The sequence below is a fragment of the Sus scrofa genome, chromosome 4 (genome assembly GCF_000003025.6).
Source record: "Sus scrofa isolate TJ Tabasco breed Duroc chromosome 4, Sscrofa11.1, whole genome shotgun sequence".
In the NCBI taxonomy this organism is placed as follows: Eukaryota; Metazoa; Chordata; class Mammalia; order Artiodactyla; family Suidae; genus Sus; species Sus scrofa.
This window is the reverse complement of record NC_010446.5, coordinates 48,687,448-48,715,383: the sequence shown is the minus strand read 5'-3', so window position 1 is coordinate 48,715,383 and position 27,936 is coordinate 48,687,448. Positions and strand designations below refer to the sequence as shown.

General features: G+C 34.0%; 1 protein-coding gene across 1 annotated transcript in view; it reads right to left on the bottom strand.

Moving 5' to 3' along the window:
* The window catches only part of MMP16 (matrix metallopeptidase 16), a 311,134-nt gene that overhangs the window by 152,576 nt on the left and 130,622 nt on the right, over window positions 1–27,936 (bottom strand). The window contains exons 2-3 of the mRNA XM_001926617.6: window positions 13,829–13,977; window positions 3,834–3,956 (exon numbers count right to left, since the gene is read on the bottom strand). Coding sequence (XP_001926652.1) covers window positions 3,834–3,956; window positions 13,829–13,977 — 272 coding nt within the window. The remainder of the gene's footprint in view (window positions 1–3,833; window positions 3,957–13,828; window positions 13,978–27,936) is intronic.

Below are 27,936 nucleotides of genomic sequence, written 5' to 3'. Positions count from 1 at the left end.
AATCAAGGAACAATTTCAACTTTTGAGACTTTTTATTTGAAAAATACATTTTTTTAAGGTTATAGATGCCATAGATAGTGATTCCTCTGATAGATTTTGGCAAAGTAAATTGAATATTTTTTGGAAAGAATTCATATTCTATATGCCATTAAGAACATTTGTAATTCATAAGTAGAGGTCAAAATATCAATATTCACAAGTTTAGAAGAAATTGATTTCAATCCTCATGGATTACTTTGAGTGGTTTAAGAAAAGTGGAGGAAGTAACTGCAGATGTGGTGGAAATAACAAGAGAATTAAAATGAAACATGAGAATGAAGATGTGACTGAATTGCTACAATATCTTGATAAAAATTTAAATGATGAGTTGCTTCTTAAGGATGAACAAAGAAAGTGGTTTCTTAAGATGGAATCTACTCTTGGTAGACACTGTGAATATTGTTGAAATAACAAAGGATTTAGAGTATTACATAACCTTGGTTGATAAAGCTGTGGCAAAGTTTGAGAAAATTGACTCCATTTGAAAGAAGTGCTATTGTGAATAAACTGCTGTCAAACAGTACTGCATGCTACAGAGAAATCATTCACAAAAGAGTCAATCTACTCAGCAAACTTCCCTTTTGTTTTCCTTATTATAAGAAATTGCCTCAGCCACTTTGCCCTTTACCAACCACCACCCTGAGCAGTTAACAGCCATCAACAACTGAAGGTTAGCATTTTTTATCAGTAAAGTGTTTTTTAATTAAGGCATGCATTTGCTTTTGGATATAATGCTGTTGTACACGTAACAGACTCTAGCATGGTGTAAACATAATTTTACATGCATCGGGAAACCCAAAATTTCATGATATTTGCTTTACTGCTATATTTACTTGATAGCCTTGGACTGGATCCAAATCCACAATACCTGAGGGATGCTTATAATGGCAAACTGATTCTAAAGTTTATGTATAAAGGCAAGGGACTCCAAAAACATAACATGATGCTGAAGAAGAAGAAGAAAGTCAGAAGACTGACACTATCTGATATTAATATTTACTATAAAACTACAGTAATCAAGAAAGTGTGATTATGGTTTATGAATAGACACGTAAATCAGTGAAGCAAAATAAAGAGCCCATAAATTTATCCACACACATAGTCAACTGATCTTTGATGAAAGATCAGAGGCAATGGAGAAAGGATGGTCTTTCCAAAAAATTGTGCTGTAACAACAAAATCCACATGCCAAGAACTGAATCTAGACACTGACATTACATCTTTAACAAAATCGAACTCAAAATGGATCACAGACCTAAATGGAAGTGCAAAATTATTAAAGTTTTAGAAGGTAGCAGAGGAAGAATTCTAAGTGACCTTAGTTTAGGTTTGGAAATGATTTTTATAAAACACCAAAATCACAATAGGGAAAAAGAAAATAATGGATAAGCTGAGCCTTGTTAAAATGAAAATTTCTGTTCTGCAAAGAGACTGAAAAGAGAATGAAATGTCAAGATACAGACTGGGAGAACATATTTGAAAACATATCTGATAAAAGATTTGTAATCCAAAATATAAAAAGAAGCCTTAAAATAGCAACTCAAAAGTTGGTCATAAGATCAAAACAGACACCTCACAAAAGACGATATATAGACTGCAGATAAGCATATGAAAATATACTCAGCTTCATATGTCATTAGGGAATTGCAGATGAAAACAGCAATGAGATACCATGTATTACAATGGTGACATTCAGAACACTGACAACACCAAATCCTGACAAGGTTGCAGAGCAACAGGAAGTTTCATTCATTATTGGTGGCAATGCAAAATGATATAGCCACTTTGAAGACAGTATCGTAGTTTCCTAAAAAGCTAACAATAGTCTTACAATATGATCAGCAAAATCACACTCCTAGGTATTTATCCAAATAAACTGAAAAGTAATGCCCACACAAAAACCGACACATACATGTTTATACCAGCCTTATTCATAAACTGCCAAAACTGGAGGCAACCAAGAGGTCTTCAATAGGTGACTGGGTAAACAAACTGTACATCCATACAATGGAATATTACTCTATAATAAAAAGGAATTATATATCAAGTCATGAAATGACATGGAGGAACCCTAAGTATGTATTATTAAGTAAAGGAAGGTGGTCTGACATGGCTACAAACTGTATGTTTCCAGGTATATGACGTTCTAGAAAAGGCAAAACTATAAAGACAATCATAATTTCAGGGGTTGGGGGAGAAGAACAGGAATAAATAGACGGAACAAAAGATTTTCAGAGCAGTGAGCCTATTCTCTATGATACTGTAATGCTATAAAGCATTACATTTTAGCCAAAAGTAGTGCACACAACTACTACAACACAGAGTGAATCCTAGTGTAAACTACGGAATTTAGTCAATAATATAGTAAGACTGGCTCAACAACTATAACAACTATATCACACTAATTAAGATCTTCATAATGGTAGACTTCAGGTGAGTGTGTATGGGGGGGGTGGGGAGAATTTCCATATTATCTGCTTAACTTCTCTGTAAACCTAAAATTGCTCTAAAATTAAAATCTATTAACTTTCTTAAGAGCAGGATTTTTTTTTTATTACTTCTAAAAACTTATCTAGAGTTTATTCTGGGCTTTTTCTATAGAAAGTGATACAGCTATGACTAAAGATAGTTTTTTTTAATAGGCAAGAAATAGATTTATTAAGATAGGACGCTTGTGAGAGGTGCAAGCGGACAGGCAGGGAAGCTCTGTCAAGATAGTTTATTTCTTTACAAACCCTTATATCTTTATTTACTTTTTATTCCTTTACAAATAGTTGTACAATTTTGTTGAATAGAAGCAGAGGTAACATGTACCTTTTTGTTGTTTTCCTTGACAGATTATTGCCAACACTTCACACTATACTGTCCACATTATATGTGAAATATACTATGAAGCTACAGATTTGAATTTTGTAGATTCTACTTTTCTGATAAAGTAAGTTTCCTTCTTTGCTCTGATTCCTAGTTATCATTAATGGAGGTTTAATTTTCTTGAACATATTTTTGTATCTATTAATGGAATCATAAGGGGAATTTCCAATTAATACTCCATGTTACTTTCAAGACAGAAGGGAGACCACTCCTGGTTTTCTAAATTGGTTTAAATGACCATGGTTTACAGTTCTCTTGCATCCTGTTCCTTCCCTTTCATAACAGTTCCATGGGGACAAGTGGAATCCCTATGTTTTATTTATTGCCACATTCCTAGTACCTAGCACTCTTCTTTGTTCACACTGGGACTCAATAAACACATTGTTCAACTAATTAATGAATAAATATGAACATCTCCACTGGCAGCAACTGCCACTCCAGATTGGAAGACACTGACATCCTGTAGGCATCCTTCACTGGAGACAAAAAGGAAAATCCATTTGCATTGTTGCTAAAAAGACAGAAAGCAAAATGATTGCATTGACATTGTTATTTAATATTCAAAGACGTTTAACTTACAGTTATGTATATACTTCATTATTTTATTTTTTTAGATTATGAATACTTGTTAAAGAATATTATGTGTTAAATTACTCATATGAAAGTCTCTTAGAACATTAGTATTCATTCAGGAAGCTTGATAATATGGTTTACAAAAGAACCGTGTATTTCAAGAAATGTCTACAAGGCCGCCAAATGCATGATTTATTCTCTTCTCAATTGTAATTTTTGGTTCCTTATGGTAACATCACATCACTATATGTTACCATGTAGTCAATGTGCTTGAGATCTCAAATAAAACGTCAAAATAAACAGCTGTGAAAAATGAAAATAAAAAAGTAATTCATCATTAGTTATTATACCTGTAAGTGATGTGTTTGTGCTGCCACTTCTGTCCTGTTAATGCATATCGCTTTCGACGAATATTAAATTTGGAGCTACCTCTTGTCTGGTCAGGTACACCACATCGAGGCTTCTTCATCCAGCTGCAAAAAAAAAAAAAAAGAAAAAAGAAAAAAAAAGAAAAAAAAATCCAGTTTTCTCCAGTTATTTACCAACAATTTAGTCATTAACTTCAAAAAGAAATCAATTGAGAAGTTATGACAGTGATAATGAAAAGAGGAAAACATAAAGGAAAATTTTGCCAATGTTCTTGCAATTTAAATCTAAGTAGAAAGCATACTTCTTCCTGAATTATCAAGAATCACTAGCTTATAATTCAAATCCTTTAGATATTTCCTATTTCCTTTTGAGCTAACTGTAGATTGATGTATTCTGAAAGTTTAACTAGAATCTTCCAAGACATAAAACCTTGAATAGGTCTCATTCACAAAATGAGACTTTTTAAAATAAATCATCACTAAAGTTCCTTTCAGGTTTAATACTCAAGAATTTTAAAAAGCTATTTCATGACCTTAAATTCCAGGAGTCAAGAAGATATATGCTACTCTCTTCTAGCTTATTAAAATGAAATTGTTTAAATAATATTTGCCTTTATCCATTTTTTTCTTTACACTTTAAGCATTACCCCAATTTCCAAATAACAGCCATTCTCTTTGAATCTTTTTTTTCCTTTTTCTTTTTATAGCCACACCTGTGGCATATGGAAGTTCCCAGACTAGCAGTTGAATTGGAGCTGCAGGTGCCTTCCTACACCACAGCAACAGCAAGGCCAAATGCTAGCCATGTCTGCGACCTATACCACAGCTCACGGCAATTCTGGATCCTTAACCCACTGAGTGGGGCCAGAGAGGGAACCTGGATACCAGCTAGGTTTGCTACTGCTGATCCAAAATGGGAACTCCCTTCTTTGAATCTTAAATAATAACCACATTCAATGATTAAGAAAACTTTTTTCTGAATATGAAATTTAGCATCACATAAATTTAAATATTAATATTGGGAAAATAACTTACTGTCTTATTAATTTTAATACTTATATAGATACAGTTGTCTAACATTTTCTAGAGAGTTTCATTTCCATTGTCAGGTTTTCTATGTAGCCTTTCTTCTTGTCTAAGGAGATAGATTTTCATGATTTGGAGTAGTTTCTCTTTTGACTCTTTTTTTTTTTTTTTTTTTTTTTTTTTACTATTTCTTGGGCCGCTCCTGTGGCATATGGAGGTTCCCAGGCTAGGGGTCCAATCGGAGCTATAGCCACCGGCCTACGCCAGAGCCACAGCAACGCGGGATCCGAGCCGCATCTGCAACCTACACCACAGCTCACGGCAACGCCGGATCGTTAACCCACTGAGCAAGGCCAGGGACTGAACCCGCAACCTCATGGTTCCTAGTCGGATTCGTTAACCACTGCGCCATGACGGGAACTCCTCTTTTGACTCCTAAAGTGTCTTTATCATTCATTAGTCCATTTAATTTAAAAATTACAAAGCTACAGTAGAATATTCATGGTGTTACATGCTTCAGAAAGTAGAAATGAGAAAAGAATCAATTTTTTACTGTACCTCATCAAATACTTAATTTCTATATTCTTTAAATGGAAAATAATTGACTACAGGGATGACTGTATAAAGATGTTCCTATCGTGAAAATCACTGAAATAGTTTACATTACATGGATAAATCAGCTAACCGGCTTTTATAACGGTGAGAATAACATCATGCAACTATGAAACCATGCCTTTTACTTTTTAAGAGAGACAATGCTTTTCTGATAAGTATTTTAAGTTTATCCTCTTTTATTCTGCTGCCAGTAATAATGTAGACATCAGAGTTACCATACTTAAATTCTATCCTAGTTCATGATGCATTCTAGAGTTACTTCAGAAAATCACCCTTTCCTTTTATTAAAGTCTCCAAACCAAATCAGATGTCTTATAAATCCAACGCCTAGAGGACTACTCAATTCTATGGAACTGAAGTCTCTGGAGTGGAGACTGGAGACCCTTTACTTTTAACTAATACACCCAAAGCATCCCAGGTCGCTAAAATTGAGAAATATTTCACTAGACTGTGAAACAGTGAAGCAAGAAGATCTATATACTCCCAGTACCTGTATAACCCACAGCATTTAAAAGATGCTTAAAGTCATGCATACCTTGAATCCAGTGAAAGTTTTCTCAATGAGGCATTGTGTCTTCCAAAGGGCAGGGGTTTTAAGGATAGATATTAGATTTCTGTGCTGAAAGATATCTCTGCTAAATTTCCTATGTATTTCTTTATCTTTTGCCCATTTCATAAAACTTTTCCTTATGTTCCAACTATTTATATATTTATGCACTCATTCTATCCTTATCCATTGATCTTACAATATTTTTAAGCTTTTATGATATGCTAAGATATATATGAAAATATGTGTTAATAAAAAGATAAGGTGAGAGCTCTGGTGAGCTCACAGTCTACAGGTAAGACATACATGATTTTTGAAAAAGTTACAAAATAATGGGCTAATTGTTCTCACATCTCCATCTAGCTATTCTGTCATCATTTCTAATTTTGCATGTAATTCGAAAATTATGATTTACTTGCCCCAAACTTGCACCAATTTCTGATGCATTATCTCAGCTAAAGGTCTTTAATGCCTAAGCCAGCTATCCAGGTAACATCCTCCACTGATCTCACCTCATAGTCAATCAATCATGATGTAGTCTCCTCTGCCTCCAAAATTTCTCTTTCGCTCTCACTAATGCCTACTTCTCACTCCTAGAGATAAATCTCTTCAAAGCACAGATGTGCTTCCTCCATGTTTTGAGCATGAAATGCTTTTATAAAAACGTTATTCAGGCCTACTTGGCAAGGGTCCCCCTACTCCCAAGATCCACACAGGTTCCTACAGAACCAAATCTCTTTCTAACTTTATATACAGTGACCTCTGTCTGGAATACTTTTCCCTCCTTGTTTACAGTGACAATCTCAACCCTCCTTCATCATTCAACTCACACAGGTACCATTTGCCATCTCATCTCAGCATGATTATAGTGTATATTCCAATGTGTATATGTCTATTTTCCACTAGTCTGTGAGTCAGACCAGAGGGTATAATAAGGAACATGAAGCAAATGAACTAAGTCTTAATTTTTTTTTTTTTGGTACATCCTCATCTCCCCCACTATCCTCTGTGTTTCTTGACGACTTTGTAACTCTTACAGCTCTCTGCCTTGAATGAATGCTTACTGTGTAGATGGACATTTGTGTGGAAGCCTTTATATATATAAAAATAAATCATAAAGTAGATGGCTTAAATGTAAGAAATAAATATAAGAAGAGACATAATGTGATATAAACTAGTGATTTAATTCAAAGAACCCTTAGTGAGGGTTGGTCAGGAAAAAAACACTCTATGTTAACCAATATGTTTCCAAATATTCTGGCACGGTGATTATCAAAATATGTAAAATTCAAAAAATATGATCATAGCACATCAGGACACTGAGGATGACACACAGTATCTGAATTAAATAAGTCTTTAGGATTTTTATGTGATCTCAAATACTTAAACCATTTAATTCCATAAGCATTTGGCTCTTCTCTCTTACAATTTTTAAAGTGCTCAGTGAATATAAAGAATGGTCAGTGTTTACTAGAACTCATCAGTGAACAAAATGCTGTCTAATACTACATGTAAAATTTGCCTGTTAATGTTGTTATTCAGGTAGAGTCTAAGATTAATTTCTAGTTATCATGCACCAAAATGTTAGTCAAATTCATGTATCAAATTGATAAATCCCATATTTACCTTTATACGCAAGAGGGCTAAATTGCATGCACAAGTAAATTTGACTGATTATCTTACCTAAGGTAGTAACTACCCCATAGGAAAAGAAAGAGGGGTTGCTCTGTGTGTATTGTTATTCTCAAGTAGCGCTTTTTGTGAAAGTACCATTGCTAAAATGGTTATTTTTTCATTGTGTTAATGCACAGCTCATTATTTGTGCTTCATTAATGATTTATTTGCTAAGAATTTTAAGTTGACATTTGAAAGCAAACAAAGACACAGGGACTGAGCACTTGGGGAGGGGTGAGCTACAAGAAAGACATTTTGTAATTTCAATGTTAAATAATGGTGCCACTTCAAAATTTTCATAAATATAATACCGATATGCAGTACTGATTTAACTGTTTAGACTCCAAAGCATTTTTAAACTTGTTGGGCAGATCATTCATTTAAATTAACTCAACTTAAAAATGAAAAATATCTGAAATCTATTATTATGAAAGTTAGAAGCAGAGAGAGATTGCCAGGGTTCCCACCCAGCTCCACTGACTCAGAAGCCCTGTGCTATTTAATAAATAGCCTGACTAATAATCAGGCTACTGTTTCTTTCTTTTCCTTAGTTTCTTCTCTACAAAATGAAGTGATTGTATTATTATTGAGTTGTGAGGATTAAATTAGTTAAATCATGTAAAACACTTAGAATAGTTCCTGGCAGATTATAGCAGCTATTATTTTTAGCTTATAAATTTAACACTGTTATTTTACAAATATCAAGAAGTTCTTGTACTAGTAGCAGCAGAAGCAGCAGCTGCATTAACAGTATGCAGATATCTATGTCAACATGTTTCAGTTCAATTTGACCTGTATCTTGACATTAAGCGCTTTGCTATTCAAAACATGGATATTCCTAGTATTTTGATAACAAAGATAGCAACAGAATACAGTATCCTGTTTTATGTAAATAAAATAGATACAAGCTTCTAAAGTCTGTAGTAATGTTGAGTCACTATATATGAAATAGAATACATTAGCTTCAGTTAAAAAAAAATAATGATGGAGTTCCTAATGTGGCTCACTGGGTTAAGAACCTGACACTGTCCAAGGATGTGGCTTTGACCCCTGGCCTCTCTCAGTAGATTAAGGATCTGCTGTTACGGCAAGCTGCAGCATAGGTCACAGATGTGGCTTGGATCCATTGTTGCCATGGCTGTGGCGTAGGCATTTAGCTGCAACTCTGATTCAACCCTAGCCCAGGAGCATCCATATGCAGCAGGTATGGCCATAAAAAGAAAAAAAAATAGTTGAGTATTCATGTAAAAAATGTAGGGCTACCCACTGCATGACTCCAAAAGGTGCCTTCGAGTTGTAATCCATGCCCCTGATGTCCCTATAGTAGGGCTGTAGGAAGGCAGTTCTTCAATGATATAATGGTGTTGAGGTTGTGCCATATAGTGATCCTAAGTACACATATCTACATTTATCAAGAGAAAAACCCTCAAAATATGTAATTTGTGCCTTATGAATTAGTAATCTTAGAAAAATATTAATTAGCATAATGTATTAAATACGTTTCTATCTTTCAGACTTTTCCAAGTTCTAATGAAAGGTAAGAGTAATATGTACTATTGTGGTAGTCCCAAGTAATCTTTCTAAAATTTTTTAAATGTGCTTATTTTTATTACCTTAAAATCCTTAGGCTTCATTTGTATTCATAGAGCCATATTCAATAATCATGAAGAAGGTTTTTTAAAAGTAAATTCACTTAGGGCTCAAAAGGTAGACAGGCTGATAGCTCACTCTGGTCCAGTTTCGTTTTTCTATCAACTCACTAGCTGCCTGGATGGACACATGTGTTTTTCACAAAGCTGAAATTGCAAAGTTAAAGTACTTAAAAACCCAAGCACAGAGAATAAATGTATTTAGCTTCCATGATCTACAATGTATACAAAAGCTCAACTAGAATGTCAGCTCTTATTTAAGCTTTCACCTTTTACCTTCAGAATAGGGCTCTAAGGACCTGCTCATTTAGCTATCCACCATTGCTCTGTAGCTACCAAAACATGGATTGATTCCTCCTATAATGCTTTGAGTTCCACTGGTATATTCAAAACTAAAGAAAAAAAAAATTTTAAGTACTAATGAATCTATCTTTTATATCCAAATCAAACTGAACAGAATCTTAACTTGATAATTTTGACGAAAGAATAAAAACCATGAAACATATGAATAAGTAAGCCCAAAAGCTTATAGTTCTTGATGTAGTTAAGTAAATATTTCAATTCTAAAATCAGGCATTCAAATACCACTACAATTTCATAATAGTTCTTCGAACAAAGCTGCTTACTCAATCTTACATTAATTTTATCTAAGACAAAGTTCTGGGCATGGTTTAAATAAATTAAACAGAATTACTGGGATCATCCAGTATACATGTACAAACATACATGTACCCATATGTACATGCATATATATGAGAGATCAAAATAGACATATATAGAGAGACATCAAAAATAAAAAGAAAGATCACCTTACAAGTCTTATCAAGTATGCAGTGCATAACATTGTGACACATAAAAAGATAAACTAAAATTTAAAAATTCTTTCTTACAATTAACCTTATAAAAACATATTAGACTCATTCTTATTATTGCCTTGCTATCTTTTTCTGTCCATGCTAAATATTCATTTTTACGCATAACACAGTAATCCACTTATTAAGGAATTCAAGTGAGCTTCCTTACTAAAATTAGTTATGCAATCAATAGTTTCAAAGAATCATTGCAACATATGATAATGAGCTCATTTTGGTTGGGGGAAGTATAAGGATTTACTACTATCTCTCCAATACAAATGCTAATTAAGTCAAAAGCTATATAATACACCATTTAGGGTAATGCCTAAATTTGTTACTAGAAAATGGTTAATTCCTTCCACATAATATAGGAATTACCACAATTGGCATCATTCCTTTTAATCACCCAAGAATTATAGAGTGAATTCATCAGATGTCTGTATTCCAAAAGAGAATATAATTATTTAATTTAAAAACAATTGATTTCAATGAGTCTAAAATTATATAAGCATTTATGGCATCTGAAAATGAATCCTAAGACACTATTTTAATACTGATGAATAATTTTAGGTCTACAATTATACTACATATTTTATATAAAAATACATACCATATAACTTAATTATGTAAAATAATAGAGTGCAATTTCAACATGGATTGTTACCACACATTCATTTGATATTACAGAAACACAGAGAATTGCTTAAGTAGTATGATTACAGGGATTATTCTTACAAAAATGGTACACAATTTGAGTTGAATACCTGTGCAACAATACCTTAAGAATGGGGATACATCAGTGGAAAAAACAGACAGGAGGCAAATGAAACCACAGGGTTTCTAGTATGAATGACAATGAGAATGACACAGAGGACAGAGGAGGCATCACAGTCTAGAAAGGGAAAATGATGAGGGTTCAACAAGTCTTTAGTGGATTCACCTAGAAATAACTACCAGGTATAACATTCTATTTAAAGGGAAAGGTGCATTTCCAAGTTCAAAATAATTGAATTAGAACACAATTTTTTTAATGAAAAATAAAAAGCAGAAAAACCGACTGGTTTTAAATGTAAGGCTGCTTATTTAGTTGATCTTTTCTTTATAATGATATTACTCACAGAACTGTTGCTTGAACTCCCACACACTGACACAAGACTTTTCTAGCTATTTTAGTAAATTAAATCTATCTGTTTTCAGTCTTTTTAATGATTAGCAGGAACTCTCAAAGATGGGGGGAAACATAGATGACACCTTTTAAAGGGCTCCACCCTCTAAATTTTAATATCTAGCAATAAAATGATTTATTTCCCAAGTCACGATATATTGTATTTTTAAAAATTGTGCCATAACTTACGAGAAAGTGAATGAAATTCGCTAATGCTCTGCATTAGGGAAAAAGAGAGTTGTCCACAGCACTCCATAAAATGTTGGGATGAGGGGTCTAATTTAAATGGAGTTTTATAGCAACAAAATACAGGGCTTGCTGGAGGCTTGCTTATTAATCTCAAGCTATGCTGTGGTTGCTGTGGTGTTTTTATCTTTTTTCTTTTTTTTTTTTTTTTTTTTTTGCTTTTTAGTGTCGTATCTGTGGCATATGGAAGTTCCCAGGCTAGGGGTGGAATCGGAGCTATAGCTGCCGGCCCACAGCCAGAGTCACAGCAATGTGGGATCTGAGCCGTATCTGCAACCTGTACCACAGCAATGCCGGATCCTTAACCCACTGAGCGGGGCCAGGGATTGAACCTGCATCCTCATGATACTAGTCGGATTCATTCCCCTGAGCCATGATGAGAACTCCTATGCTTATTTTGGATAAGAAGTGTGCTATAACTTAAAATGAAAGTTTGATAGTACACAATTAAGAAAGATAACTGCAATGATTACAGGGCAGCAGTTACCAAATAGCAAAATTCTATTCCCAATATTGATAACAAATATTCTCACAGAATGCATTATATTAATTCTTTTTTTTTTTTTTTTTTTTTTTTAAGACCACATCAATAGCATATGGAAGTTCCCAGGCTAGGGGTAGAATCGGAGCTATAGCTGCCAGCCAGCCTACACCACATCCACAGCAATGTGGGATCTGAGCTACCTCTGCAACCTACACCATAGCTCATGGCAGTGCAGGATCCTTAATCCACTCATCAAGGCCAGGGATCTAACCCACATCCTCATGGATACTAGTTGGGTTTATTAACCATTGAGACACTGACTCCACAAGGGGAACTCCCATTATATTAATTCTTGATTCCATCTTCACAGATTCAAATCAAAGTTAATATTTACATATCTCTTAAAAATGCTAGGATAGGTAATTATTTTTTCAAACTGCTTATAAACTGCTTAATATTCAAGTCTCCATTTTATGTATTTGTCTTGATTAAATAGAAATAATAACACAAACTTCATGTTTTATGTATAAGAAGGCAATATACAATTTTAAAATTATATATTAAATTAGTTTAATATGTAAGAATTAATTACATATGTCTGAGCCCAGATATTTTAGGTATTAAAGAAAAATGTGTCACTTCTCAAAGTATACGGCATGGTATAGTGGAAAGTTCTCGAAGTAAATGTCAAAAATCTGGATTCTGAGACTAATCTGGACTTCACTTCATCTTTGAATTTCAGTTTCTTCACTTGAAAAAGTAGAGAGAAAAATGTATTCCTATCCTCTCTATTGTGTAGGGTTGATGTATGTTGATCATTTACTTTTGAGTATCGAGGACTCAGTGAACACAAATAATTCCTCCCTGGGCTGAAAGAATTAACCATTTCCTCCTTTGCTGTCCAGAAATAATAATTCTGTTTCATAATGTTATGGAACATAGAGTGCAAATGTAAAATAATTTGTGACTGTATCTAGCTATATGGCTAATTTGAAGTTTCTCTGAAGAAGAAACTATGTCTTTTAAGTCTGCATATGCTTTTTTCATGGATAAAATGCCCAGTAAAGAGTTACTGGTTGGATAAATGAACAGATGATTGATAAAATAATAAATAAAAGAAAAATATTATTAAGTAATAAAAATAAGCCCTTTATTAAAAAATTGAAAGAACAAATTTTTCAGTGGAAACTCTTCCTTTGATTTAACTAGTGTGAGAATTGTCACTAGCAGGAAACTAGTAAATTATTAACTGGATCTCTATTCCCTCCCCCCCAAAAGCAGGGCCCTGATTTGTATTGTCTCCTATTTTCCTTGGTGTCAGTATTTCTACTTTGGCCAGTTTCAAGATACTGCTCTGACGTCACTTAGCGAAAGAGATGTGCACATCCTGTTCCTTCCAGCCAGACAAGCCAGTTGCAGCTCCCTGTGTGGCTTCATCTGTACATCTACTTTGACTCCCATTATTCATATTTTCTTTTCTATTTTGAAAATGTGTTGCTAAAATCTAGGCGAGTAAACTTAATTCTGTATTTTGATTTTTTTTTTTTTTTTTTTTTTTTTACTGAACTCTCAGAGGAGTTAAAATACGTTAAGTTCCAAAGAAATGTTCATGAAACAAATCATTCCATTTGTGGTTACTGGAATTCACTTAAGAGTTCTTCAGACTACTGTTTGGCTCAAGGACCAAGAAAGAAAGAATGCGGGTGCCATTACTTACTCAATTGTGTTCCGGTCCACTTTTCCTGTCATGTTAATGCCGTAGAACTGCTGCATGGCAGCTAAAGCAGACTGCATGGTCTCTGCAGAGCGCAGCACGGACATTCTGGGGTCAGTGGGTGGAAGGTAGCCGTACTTCTGTAACCAAACCTGCAGAAAACAAATACAGTTCCTTTCAGATCAACTTCACAATTTTAAAGTAATTTTAAGGTTATTAATTCATGTCTACAGTTTATTTTTAAATTTATTTCCTCTACAAGGTATTTATTATTTAACTGTTCTGTCTCTTTTTAATATGTATATATATTGTGTAGTTTACATTATTTTAGTAAAATTTCAGTGGTTGTTATAGATTTTTCTAACATACAAACTCTAATTGTAAAGAAAAAGGCTAATCATTAATTGCAATCTTACAGTGTAAAGGTAATAGAGTAGATACTGGATAAAATCACAAATAAGAACATTTCTGCCCTCTAGAAACTCAACTTCCCAAAAAGGAAGAATGGTATTTTTTTTCAACAATATGACACCATTGAGACCTCTCTGCTGAAACGGGCTCTTAATGTGCACATTCCAAAGGTAAAATGTCATTTTCCTGAAGGATCAACCACTGACTACCTTCGTGACTAGTAGCATCATCCATGTAGAGGATTATTCTGTAATGACATCTGGGGAATGAATTCCATGCAACTAGCCTATCCAGCTGTAGTTAGATATGTTCAAGTAAAGGTAACTGTACCTCATGTCAAGAATATTCTTTCAGTTATTTAAGGTGATTTGCTTCAAACCAAATCATGTAAGTGACCAAACTTTTCATATATAGATGGAATTAGACTTTTTTTTTGCTAAGAGTATTTGGCTTTTCTCCTTAAGGATTTCATGGTTTTAATTCTCTTTTTTTCTGTGGAAGAGAGATTTGGGAGCACAGTGACAGGAAGATGTTGGCGTTGAGCTGTGCACAACCAAGTCACGATTACAGCAAAAATTCAGAGTCATTTAAGGTTGGATTTTAAAAAAATAACCCCAAACTTGGGGTTGGGGGTGGGGAATTCTCCACCAGAGAACAGATGCTTTCTAGTTTTACAATTCTGTGCATTCATTTTAAATTCAGTCATATGTTCAGCTCATATCTATCCTGCTATCCCTTACTTAAATCCTCCATAGAGCTCTAAGATTTCTTCAAGTGCAGTGAACTACCTGGCAAATTGAGAAAGGCCAAGTAATTCTGCCTTTGGCACAGAATTAGAGCTGTAGTAGTTAATGGAAGATATTCACTGGTATATTTCCCTTCCTCAGTCTATTCATCATATAAACAATGATCCTATGAAGTTGCAGCTTTCCTGCAATACCTGATACTCTTCCTTTATGACCTGGCAACTAAAACACAGACATTATTTTCTCACTGAAATAAACAGACATTATAGAATTTAAATTTCACCAAAAGAAAAGGATATTAAATATATCAAAATCTTAACATGTAAAACACAAGGAATGGAATCTTTTTGTGTTATATCCTAGAAATTGATCCCTGAAAAGTGCAGTGCTATAAACATAACCCCGTGAACATAAAATAAAACATTTTTTTTCTAAAACTATTTAGGAGATTAGCGAATGCATCACTGTCAGGAAGGTTTATTGCCAAAACTCCATCTAGTAAACTCATCCACCACATAGTGAAAACATGCCTAAACACTCTTCTCCTCTAATCTGTAATGAATAGGCTGCCAAGGAAGACATATATTCAGTTACCTAGTCAAGAGTGGTACAGTCTGAAATAGATGCTTTTTTTTTTTTTCTGAATGAAGGAGATGTGATTTCATTGTCAATATATTATTTAATAAGAAAGTCAATGCCTGTTGTCACGCAATTTTACCCAAATTAGATTTAAACTTTAATAGCATACATGCACTAATATTCTGAAACTGAACTCTTTTTTTTTTTCCCGTAACACTTTGCATTCATTTGCTACTTGCTACAGAGCTGACTTGTTGCTAGGTTACTTATGGGTGCTAAGCTACTGGCAATCATGTTTATGAAGAGAGCAAAGAGAAAATTGTTAATAATAAACCCTATGATTTATGTACAAATAGAAAGAATATAAAATATATAAAAGCATAATGAAAAAATAGCATGGTCTAAAAAATACATATTTGATTTATGCCTTAGCCTTTCAAACATACAAGTTAGAATCACATAAAAATGAATTGTGATTTTTCTTTTATATTTTTCTGTTCATCATGAAAGGCTGTTTTTCCAAATTAATGAGAAGTGAATATTTATTTTTAATTGTTAAATATAAGAAAGGCTAGGAGATCTACCATTTTATGATCAAAGTTTGTTTCTTGGCTGACAAATCAATATCAATAAAATTAAGGATCACCTTGAGCTGAACATTGTTAATGCCATTATTATTTGTTAATCAAGAAATATTCTCTGACATCATCAATAACTGACCAGGAATAATTATACATTAAAACTTATAATGCATCTTTCCATTAAACAGTGAAAAATTAAGCATGACTATATTGGTTCATATTAAGGTATGAAACCAGCAAGACTTCAATAACATTTCTTATTGAAGCAAAAACTGCTATAGAAAACCTTATTCTAGATCAAGGTAAAAAGCAAGAGAGTATACCTACAATGCTTTAGAGTATTAACTTTATCTTCCTTCTTTGTTTATATATATATATAATATTCAATAAGGAAACTATGGATGAAAACAAATACTTGCTTAAACAACCCTTTAATAACCAAAAGGAAATCCTCCCTTGAGTTTAGTTTTGCTTTATATTATTTCATTTAAGCTGTTGAGATGACAGAATTCTGAGTCTGATAATTTCTGATATGATACGGAAAAGGTGTCTACCAAACAGTCCTAAATAATAAGAAGCTAATGCTCCTTGGAGGAGACTAAATTGGTCAACATTGTGATGAAAAACGAGCTGAATACAAGCTGCTTTGTACACTCAGCATCAATAGTAGGAAACTACTCTGGCTGACAATTATAGTGCCTTGCAAATGCTGACTTTTAAGGTACCAGTGAAGAAAGATTAAGGAATAAACAGGGAAAATCATGAAAAAATCATGTTCATAATCATCAAAGAAGTAGGAGTCTCAAGTATAAGTAATCTTATTCTATTCTCATAGAATAAAACATGTTTGTTAAACAAATAGAGCAAGATAAGTGGCTTAGCACTTCATTATTCTATAGTAGTGAATAATAAGAAGTTTGGGAAATCAGGATATGACATAGAGAAAATCTTTATAACACTCTTTTTTCTACTAAGTTATATCTTATTTGATAAAAAATAGATTAAATATACAAAGTAATAGTTGAAGGTATACCTTATCCCTTAAAGACACAGACATCCAAAGACATCCATCTTCATACATGATTTGAAATATATTCCTGTTTTCAACACTGTTTTAAAAGATTGCTTCTCATGGATGATTGGAAATACATTTGATCTGAGATTGTTTATCTCTTCTCAAATGCAGATAATGGATAATTAAGGAAAAATTTCCTCATGTGTGCATTTGGAGGGAATTATATTGAATTTGTAGGGTTGATTGAGAATATATGAAGTCACTGACATTATTCTTTCTCAGTAAGTCATATATTTTTCTTTTTGGCCATACTCGTGGCTTTTGGAAGTTCCCAGGCCAGGGACTGAACCATGCCACAACAGGGACCTAAGCCACTGCAGTGACAATGCTGGATCCTTAACCCCCTGTGCCATTTTATTATTTTATTATTTTATGCTAACTAATTGATCTGAGTTCTTCAAATTGTTCCTACTGAAGTAAAAATTTGTCCATGGAATAGGCAAGACTAAAAATACAGGTTAGATTTAAGTACTCGGAGTTACAAGGAAAGACAAACTATAGAGGGCACAGAATCATATATTGCTTGAAAATTCACCACATCCCCCCGAAAAGAGGGGAGTATTTTTAAAATGGCAAATTAGTTTTTATTTATTTTTTGTTTGTTTTATTTTGCTACTGATTGACATGGGCACATGAGAGCACTAAAAACAATATTAAGAGGCAAACAGGTCTCTTTAAGGGAAACCTTGACACTTTTTACTATCTGGGACTCAGCTCATCTCTCATTATCACTAGAACAACCAACTACAGAACCTCAAATGGTACAATAAAATCTAAACTTACCTGCTTTATGTTACGAATACAAACATCTTGCTGTCTTATAGACAAAACCAATTTCTGGCACTTAGTGATTATCTAAATGGAAAAATAACCAGAAGAATTTTGTTCTCTGCAGAGCAAGAAATATATCAGGGAATAAAATGTAAACACTTAGATATTAAATTCTATGCAAATAGATATCACCTTCACTAGATTTTAGTATACATAGGGAGAAGCAGGTGCACAAAGCTTCGGTAAACTTTACAAGAAAGAATGTTTTGTCATTAATATTTCATGTAACCATATAGTGAAAAGTTAGATAAATTGATTCAGCTATCCATACCCATATGTCAGGGTGGTATTCTGAAAGATGGCTTTCAAAACAATAACACACACAAAAAAAGGAGCCGTTATTCATTTTACGGAAAGTGGCAAATGTAAGCAGAAAATTTTTAGAATATATATTCTTATTTAATTTCTCAGGCCAGTATCAAATCTAGAGGAGTAAATTTTCCTCCACCTGTTGAAGCTAGTAAGTTTATCAATGCCTTAGTATAAAATTAAGATACTGCTACTCATTTACCCAAGTGAATCACAAAGGCAAGAAACATTAAAATCCCCTCACTGACAGTACCCAACATATTGAGATAATATATTTAAATGATGCTTAGACATCCTTCCTTCCCCTCAAAATAATCACATGAACTAATGGAATTGATTAGGGCAGGAAGGGATGTATTTTAGAAATTATAGAAATTATTGGAGAGGGAGAAAAGGAAGTAGGGTTTGAATTTTATTTAACCTGAAAAATCACTTTGCCAGACCATATCCCTATTTGCGACTGGGCCACTTGTTTCAGGTATAGCTCATTTCAGTTATTGTGCGGCTTGGCCAAACGCAAGTTTCATATGACCAGAGAACATATGATCCAAATTATAGCACTCAATATGGAAGAACAAAGACAAAAATGATAAATATATTTTCTATTAACAATCACTTCCATTTACATAACTATACAAATGTTTTTATTATTTTGGGAAATAATTTTTAAAAATTATTGACCATGTTAAATTTAACATATTTACTAACAAATAGTTAAATCTATGAGTATTATACTCTGATATAATTAACTTTCTTACTAAAATACAAATGAAATAATTCATTTTAAGTAGTTAAGTTCTAAATGTTATACAGTTAATTTTCAGTATGAGATTCCTAAGTATATTTGTTAAATTCTGTTATTAACCAAAATAAACAAGTAAAAAGCAATCACCCCTAATTTGTGGTATAATCAGCAATGCTAGAAAAAGTTTCACATCATATTTCCCTAACATATGTTCACTGGTTTTAAGAATGGTGGAATTTAGAGCCTAAATTTTATAGTCAGAAAAGTGGCTATAAATTATAACTACCTATTAACCAAAAAATTAAACTTATGTGGGAGTAGTCATTCAGAATTGGTCAAATTGAAAATTCATAGGATAAGTTAATGAGGCAGAAATTAGCTTTTACGTTCATTCAAAAATCTAAAGGTGCTCTAAATCGCCATCCATTTCCTGCCATGAATGAATCAGTGTATAAAATTTCATATACAGTATGCAACTCCTTTCTGATACACATTTCCCAAGTTGTTTTACAGATGCTAAAAGCCCCCACTAAATGGAAGAAATTAACTACTTGATGACCATGAGCAAGTAGCCCCCAGACCTACTGAAACCTAAAGATTGATAATGTCAACCCCTGTGATACCACCCTGTTATCTCATTCAAGCACTCAGAGAACTGTACAGGAACTGATCACATACCCTAGGATTCTCTTCCCTCACCTTGCCTTTAAAAATGCTTTCCTAAAACCCATTGGAGAGTTGGGGCTTTTTGAATACTAGCTGTCCAGGACTCTTTACATGGTGCCTTACAATAAATCCTGCACTTTCCTTCACCATGACCTGGTGTCAGTGGATTGGCCTTTCTGCAGGTGGGCAAGGGGACAAAAGTTTTGGTTCAGGAAAAGGTGGCATTCCACAGTGTGGAAGGGGTTAGCATGTCTAACACGTTATAACATAGAGCTATTTTTTTTTTTTGTGACATTAAATGGATGGATGGATTGTTTCATTTTAAAAAGTTAACAGGGAGTTCCTACTGTGGCTCAGCAGGTTACGAACCATAGTAGTATACATGAGGATGCAGGTTTGATCCCTGGCCTCATTCAGAGGGTTAAGGATTGGTATTGCAGTGTTGCCACAAGCTGCAGCATAGGTCACAGGTGTGGCTCAGAGCTGGCATTGCTGAGGCTGTGGCATAAGCCAGCAGCTGCAGCGCCAATTTTACCCCTGGCCTTATGCCATAGGTGAGGCCGCCCTCCAAAAGTAAACATTTTATAATACTTTGTGATGTGATGGGAAATGAGGGAAATGACCAAGAAAATATTTTGTACTATATAGATGTTTCCTGGTTATCTCATGCCAAAGTGCTTAAAAACTTGTCAAATTTAGATAAATTGAGTTTCCAGAGTTCCCATCGTGGCTTAGTGGTTTATGAATCCTACTAGGAACCATGAGGTTGTGGGTTTGATCCCTGGCCTCGCTCAGTGGGTTAAGGATCCGGCGTTGCCGTGAGCTGTGGTGTAGGTCACAGACGTAGCTCGGATCCCGTGCTGCTGTGGCTCTGGCGTAGGCTGGAGGCTACTGCTCCATTAGACCCCTAGCCTGGGAACCTCCATATGCCTCAGGTGTGGCCATAAAAGGACAAAAAAGACAAAAAAAAAAAAAAAAAAAAAAAAGAAAACCCAAAACTTGAGTTTCCATTGCAAAAGAACTAATGAGTCGTCTTGCTCAGTAAAGTTGAAAATTCAGTTTACTCTTGAACAAAATGAGGTTAGAAATGTTGACCACCCCCACAGTAAAAAATCCATGTATAACTTTTAACTCCCCCAAATCTTGAACAATTATAGCCTACTGTTGATCAGAAGTTTTACTGACACCATGAACAATTAATACATATTTTGCATTTTACATGTATATTTACATATATTGTATAATTAATGACATAACTTTTTCTTAATTTGAGGAGGCATTTATATGCTATACTGTTGGTCTACAAGTTTTTATAAATTGTCACAAATTTCCAAAAAACTCCAATATATTGAAAAAATTTGCATGTAGTAGATCTGCACAGTTCAAACCTGTGTTGTTCAAGGGTCAAGTGCAATATCTTATTGAATAGCTATTTTGGGAGTATGAACAAAAAATAATATTTAATTTGTCTCATTAAGATAAAAGTGATATTTTAGCAATTCAGGAGGAAAAAAAACTGGTTTGGGAAGAAAAGTGTTCCATGTAGAGAGTATTTTAAATAAACATATTTAGATGTGTTTCTATTATCACATGACTTTGTACTCAAAAGATATAAATACATCACCTATTAAAACTGTCTCAGAATGCCCTACTTTAAAACTTTAAAAATTTAAAACTTTAAAAATTCCAGGAACAGAATTTTTACCTGTAAGATAACATATCAACAAGTTCATTTGTGAAAAATATGAAAATGTAACACCTTCTGATTTGTATTTAGGAACAACTGCTAGAATCAGGGAAGATGAGAATGTACCATCTGAATTTTGCCAAAAAATCTTTGCGTAATTGATGGGTAAAATTATAGAATAAGGTTAATGACTTGTTATCAGCTAATGACATAGCCTTTCGTGTTGCACAGACCTGTCTTTATTATGTGGTCTCTCATTTTTTGCCATAGCATTTTTTAAGAAGATTGATAATAAATGGGTCTTATGCTTAGTGAAGTCAGTCATACAAAGACAAATACTCTACATTTTCATTTATTTGTGGAATCTAAAAAAAAAAAATAAGACAAATGAACAAATATAACAAACCAGAAAAAGACATAGATACAGAGAACAAACTAGTGGTCACCAGAACAGAGAGGAGTAGGGGGAGGAGCAAGATTGGTGAAGGGGATTAAGAAGTACAAACTATATGTATAAAATAAACAAGTTGCAAGGATGTACTGTATAGTACAGGGAATATAGTCAATATATTATAATAATTTTATATGGCATAAAATCTATGAAAATATCAAATCATTATGTTGTACACCTGAAACTAATATTATAAAATGACTATACTTGATTAAAAAAAGATATAAACAGATATTAAAATTGCTATATGTAAAAAATGTTAAATCAATATTTAAAAAAAAATGAAGCATAGTCAGTCACAGAACTTTCCAAAAAAAGATAATGATTAAATAGTTCTAATAAGAGCAAAACAATATAAATGCAATTATTAAGTAAAATACAAAAGTTATTGTTTAATTTTGTCATCCTTAGCTGATCTTAGTATTTCTATTTTGAGTTTTAACATATATAATATTTAGTTTGTCAGTTCAAAAATATAATGGTAAATAAAATTGTGACTGTTAGAAAAAGATTGATGGAGGAATGCAGTAGAAAGTGCAGAGATCAATAATCTAATAGAATAGAACTATTTTGTTTTTTAAAATGAAGCTAATTCTTTAATTGCTCTCCAATATGACATACACTTCCTAAGGGATGAGAGAACACAGTTTCTCAGTATCTATATATCATATTCTGACTGTGACAATTCCCCAATTTTCCTTTCTGTCAGGCACTATTTATTGAACCTACTTAAGTCTTGTAGAATAAACTCCTTTGAATAACTTCCAAGACATTTATAATTTGTTCTCATCATATGCCCTTGTTACTTTATTGTATGGAATCTATTCTTTGGTCGCACTGAAATTTCAGTCCCACCCCCAACAAACCTTGATAATAACAGCAATTGCTACCTGCTCTTTACTGGCCACTATGTACTAGGTAATTTACATGCATTACTTATCTTTATAAAATTAAGCAAGTTAAGTATTATTAGCTCACTTTTCAGTATAAATCCCCAGAAGATAAAATAACTTGCCCAAAGACACACAAATATAAGCATAATCAGAATTAAAATAGAGATCTGACCACACCCAAGCATGGCACTGCAACCATCTTTGGCAGACAATTATTCTTTCTTCTCACTCATTAATTCCTCCACAGAACTTTCTACAATAAGACTACAATAAGTCTCAATGTTGCTGGTCTAGTGTATCTCCACTTTCCTCGGTTACCTCTTCTAAAACTAATCCTTCAGAAACCATCCATGTGTTGATGGCACACCAATTTAACTCTTTAACCCTGACCTTGCCCAAATGCTCAGACTCTACATTCACACTGCTGCTTAAACCAAAAATAAAGGACTCATCCTTAATTCACCTTTTTCTCATCATGCATACTCAACCCATCATCATGCTTAAATCCCAATTTTACATTGAATGGAAACTCATTTCCGCTGCTGCTTCTTTGTCCAGGGCACCCACCGGAAATGATAAGATTCTCCGACTGACTTCTGTACTTTACATATTACTACTATTCTCACTCCTCCCCAACTATTGTGAAGTGTCTTTTTTATAGATAATAACATATATGTAACTTGAACTTTACATTTAAAGTTACATAAAGAGAAGAAGAAACAGAGAACAAGGTAAACTGAGTGATAACTTGGGTCACTGTTGGGGAAGAACTTGGCATTTTCTAGGTTTTTATCTTTGCCTATTCAGATTCTACCCTCCATCCTCACACCTGGAGATAAAAATCAGTGTGTATTTATTTTTACCACTTGAAATTTTCTCTTAGGAAAACACTGGTATTCAGTGTAATCATCACATCAAAAATTAACATTTCTTAATTTATTAATCCTTTGCCCTGAGGGTATACAGTTCTTGGAAATGTAAAACTTGTTTTTTTTTGTTTTTTAGGGAGATAGCATAGCATGAAGGTTGAAAGAATTTAATATTTATCCTAAGTAAGAATTTAAAGATTGAATGCTTTGTGATAGTAAGAAATTTTTTTTCAAAATAGGTTACCTGTGTTCTAAAAATACATATGCTTTAGAGTTAATGAGTATAAATTAATGTTTCTCAGGAGTAAGAAGCACTATTCCGGGTTCCTCTAAAGAATAAGGATCTTAAAAAACAAATAATCTTCTTCCATGGTGTGTTAATTCAACATGTATTTACTGAAAACTATCATGTACAAGTTCTCAACTGGGCTCTGGGGTCATAATAGAGAATGATACATAAATAATCTTGGTCTCATGAAGCTTAGAGACTGATGGCTGGGAAGATAAGCATTAAATAAATACTTAATTCCAGACTGCAACAAGTACATTAAAAGAACACGGTGTTGGGAAAGCCTAACCAAAAGATCTAGTTTATTTATTTATTTAGTCTTTTATGTCTGCACCTGCGGCATATGGAGGTTCCCAGGCTAGGGGACAAATCGGACCTATAGCCACTGGCCTACACCACAGCCACAGCCACATAGGATTCGATCCATGTCTGCAACCTACAACACAGCTCATGGCAATGCTGGATCCCTAATCCACTGAGAAAGGCCAGCAATAGAACCTGCATCCTCATGGATACTAGTCAGATTTGTTTCCACTGAGCCACGACTGGAACTCCCAAAGAATCTAATTTAGATGTAGAGGATAAGAGGCACATGAAGTAAACTAATAGTTCAACTGAAACTTGAAATATAAATAAAAGTGAGGAAAGAAAGAGAAACTCATATTAGGGAGAGATATAGGCAAGTAGAGGCATGGTTGGTGGTTTTAAAATATGTAAGTATTTTTTGATATTCATCCCATCAAAAGGAGGTATCTAATTTCCCCTCCACTTGGTTATGGGCTGCTCTTAGTACATGCTTTGTTTAACAGAATGTGATGGAAGAGATGTTGCCCAACTTCTCAGTCTCTATTAGAAAAGGTGATAGAGCTTCTGCCTGGTTCTTCTTTTTTGGGATACTCACCCTGGGAACCCAGCCACTCACATTGTGAGAAAGCACAGACCACATGTAAAAGTCACATATATGTGTTCCCACTGACAGCCTCATCTAAAGCCTCAGCCAATTATTCAGTATTAATTGCTAGTCAAATGTATTCATGTGATTCCAATGCCTAGCCTATGAGTTGTACTAGGCAGAGACAAACTCCCCTTGCTGAGGCTTGCCCAAAGGACAGATTTGTGAGCAAAATTAATGTCGTTGTTGTTTTAACCCACTAAGTTTTGGGGAAGATATTTTCTTTGCAGTAGCTAACTGGAGCAGCATGAAAGAAATATAAGTTTTCAAGAAACTGAAAGAAAGCTACTCTGGCTAAGAAGGAGTGAATCTTGAAAAGAGAGTTATATGATCAGATTGTGCAATAATGTACAGGGTTTTATATGTGCAAGTGTAATTTGGAAAGCAGGAAAGGGTTTTAAGCCTTTAAGTGATACAATCAAATTTGTACTGTAAAAGTATCATTCTAGCTGCTGAATGGGCAATGAATTAAAGGGAATATGAGTGCAAGGGGAGCAGTTAGAAAATAAATGCAATTCTGGCAGTAGCTAGAGAGATAAGTAGATGAATTTGTGATGTATTTTTAGAGGTAGACATAACTCTTCAAGTTGTAAAGTATATTAAAGGTATTATTATTGTTATTGCTATCCTATTTAAGCTTAGTGCATATCTGACTTTTTGAACAGAATGCTAGGCACTAGGATACAAAGAAATAGCAAAGTGTTTGCCATCAGAGAGTTCATAGTTGAGTCATCAGAGAAACAAGCAGATACTCTGAGAGAAGCTTGTATGGACATTATATATGTACCTGTATAGGGCATCCAAAGCCTCCCAAATTGAAACACAACTTTAAAATTATTTCAAACTTAAATCCCCTGAGTTTATTAAAAGCCTCCTCTATCCTCTTTCTATCCTCAAGGTCATCTCCCTAGCCCAGGCTCTCTTTACTTGCACTTGAATACCGTGACACTTTCCTAATTGCCTAATTCATTTCTCAACTCCATTTCTTTCCATTTTGATCTATCCTACTCAGTACTGAAAGATTAATTATCCTAAAATATCATTTTCTTTTTTTAACTTTCCTGCTCAAGACACTATGATTGCCATCATTTACTTCCTGTACTGGTTTAAAATTTGTTATCCTTGCACTTAATAAACTCCAAAAGTTCAGATATATCTATCTAATAGGGCAAACTCAACTCTGTCTAAAAACTATACACTCCCTGGTCATTATCCAATCAGGTCTATTTAAAGGCCACAGAATGTGTTCCCCAGGCTTCACCTACGTTCCCATTAGCCCAATACCACAATTGTCCTGAATATACCAGAGTGCCTTGGGTGATAAAGTCCCAGTTTCCCTTAAAGTCTTTATCTTTCCTTATCTCCCTATACAGCCTCTCAGTGCGTTTAGTGTGCATGAAGCTCACTGGGCACTTAGCAAGTCATCATTGATATTGTAGGTACGGATATAGCCTTTGAGTCTGAGGACACAGGTTCAGGCCTGGATCAGACACCTAGTAGTTATGATTTTGAGCAGAGAGAATAACCTCTGTAAGCCTCAGGTGTATATCTGTGAAATGTAGATGATAAACACTAACTCATAGAATTGAGGTGAGGGGTTAATAAAAACAAATTCCTGCAAGAGTGTTTATCGCAGGGTATAGCACAAAATAGTTCAACAATAGTAGATAAAAAATACACATTTGTACATATTACAATTACCTATATAACAAATTTTCCAAATATCTGAATACATTGACATTTTATGTAACAGATATGTTATAGTCCTTGACAAAAATGTCTGTGATCTCTACACCCACTAAAAAGAAACCATAAAGCAAATGAAAACCACTCCTCAGCTACGTGCCATTATAGAAGAATATGTCTTGCCTTGACAGAAGAATATCTCATGACCTTTCTGGGCTCTCCTCCTCTTCAGTATATCCTAATGAGAGGTATCAACTCTACCATAAATCCTGATTTCTACTTGCTGGATTCCTGTCTCCTCTTGTCTGTTTTGTAATTTATGTTTACAACACTTTAAAAACACCAGCTCAGAATCTGACACAGACATCAATGGTAGTTTCTCATCTGTCCTACTGAGAACAAGTCTCTAATTGCATCTGCTTTATCTACACAAATCACTATCTTTACTTCATTTTACAAACACATGGATTAGTTCTCCTAATGGATCAATTGTTACTTATACACATCAACTGAGTCTGCATTCTCTCACCCTTAATTGACTTTTCTATGGTAACGTGCCAGGTAAGCTTTGTCAGCCTGGCAATATGAACATTGATATAACAAGATTAACAAAATTATAAGCACTGTGCTTTTCAAGGATGATAGTGGGACAGAGAGAGCGAAATCAGAAGTAGGACAGGGAGGGAATTACTGTTGTGACACAGTGGGTTACAAACCCAAGTAGTATCCATGAGGATGTGGGTTTGATCCTTGGACTCACTCAGTGGGTTAAGGATCTGGTGTTGTCATGAGCTGTGGTGTAGGCCTGCAGCTGCAGGTCCAATTTGACACTTAGCCTGGGAATTTCCACATGCTGCAAGTGTGGCTCTAAAAGGCAAAAAAAAAAAAAAAAAAAAAAAAAAAAAAAAAAGTAAGAGAGAGAAAGAACACAAAAAAGAAGGATGAAACATCAACACTTAAGGAGCACAAAAGTAAATGCACCAACAAGAGAGGCAATGAAGATACCTGGAAGTAAGGGAAGAGTCAGAGAATCATGGGAGATGAGAGGAAATTATTTCAGGTTTATATCTCTTAAGAAAACGTAAAAAAAAAAATAGCATTACAAAGTACCAGCAAAGATATAAGACAGTAGGCCTTTTTCCATACTGCTAATGGGAATGTACGTATACACAATGTGTTGGGAACAATTAATATACACAATGTGTTGGAATATATTAAAGTAGATGTAAATATTCTATGACCCTGCAAATTTACTTGTGGGTTTATCTCTTAGAAAAATTATTGTGCATGTATATCAGAAGACTTGTTCACAAAAGCTTATAAAGGTATTTTTCCAACAGA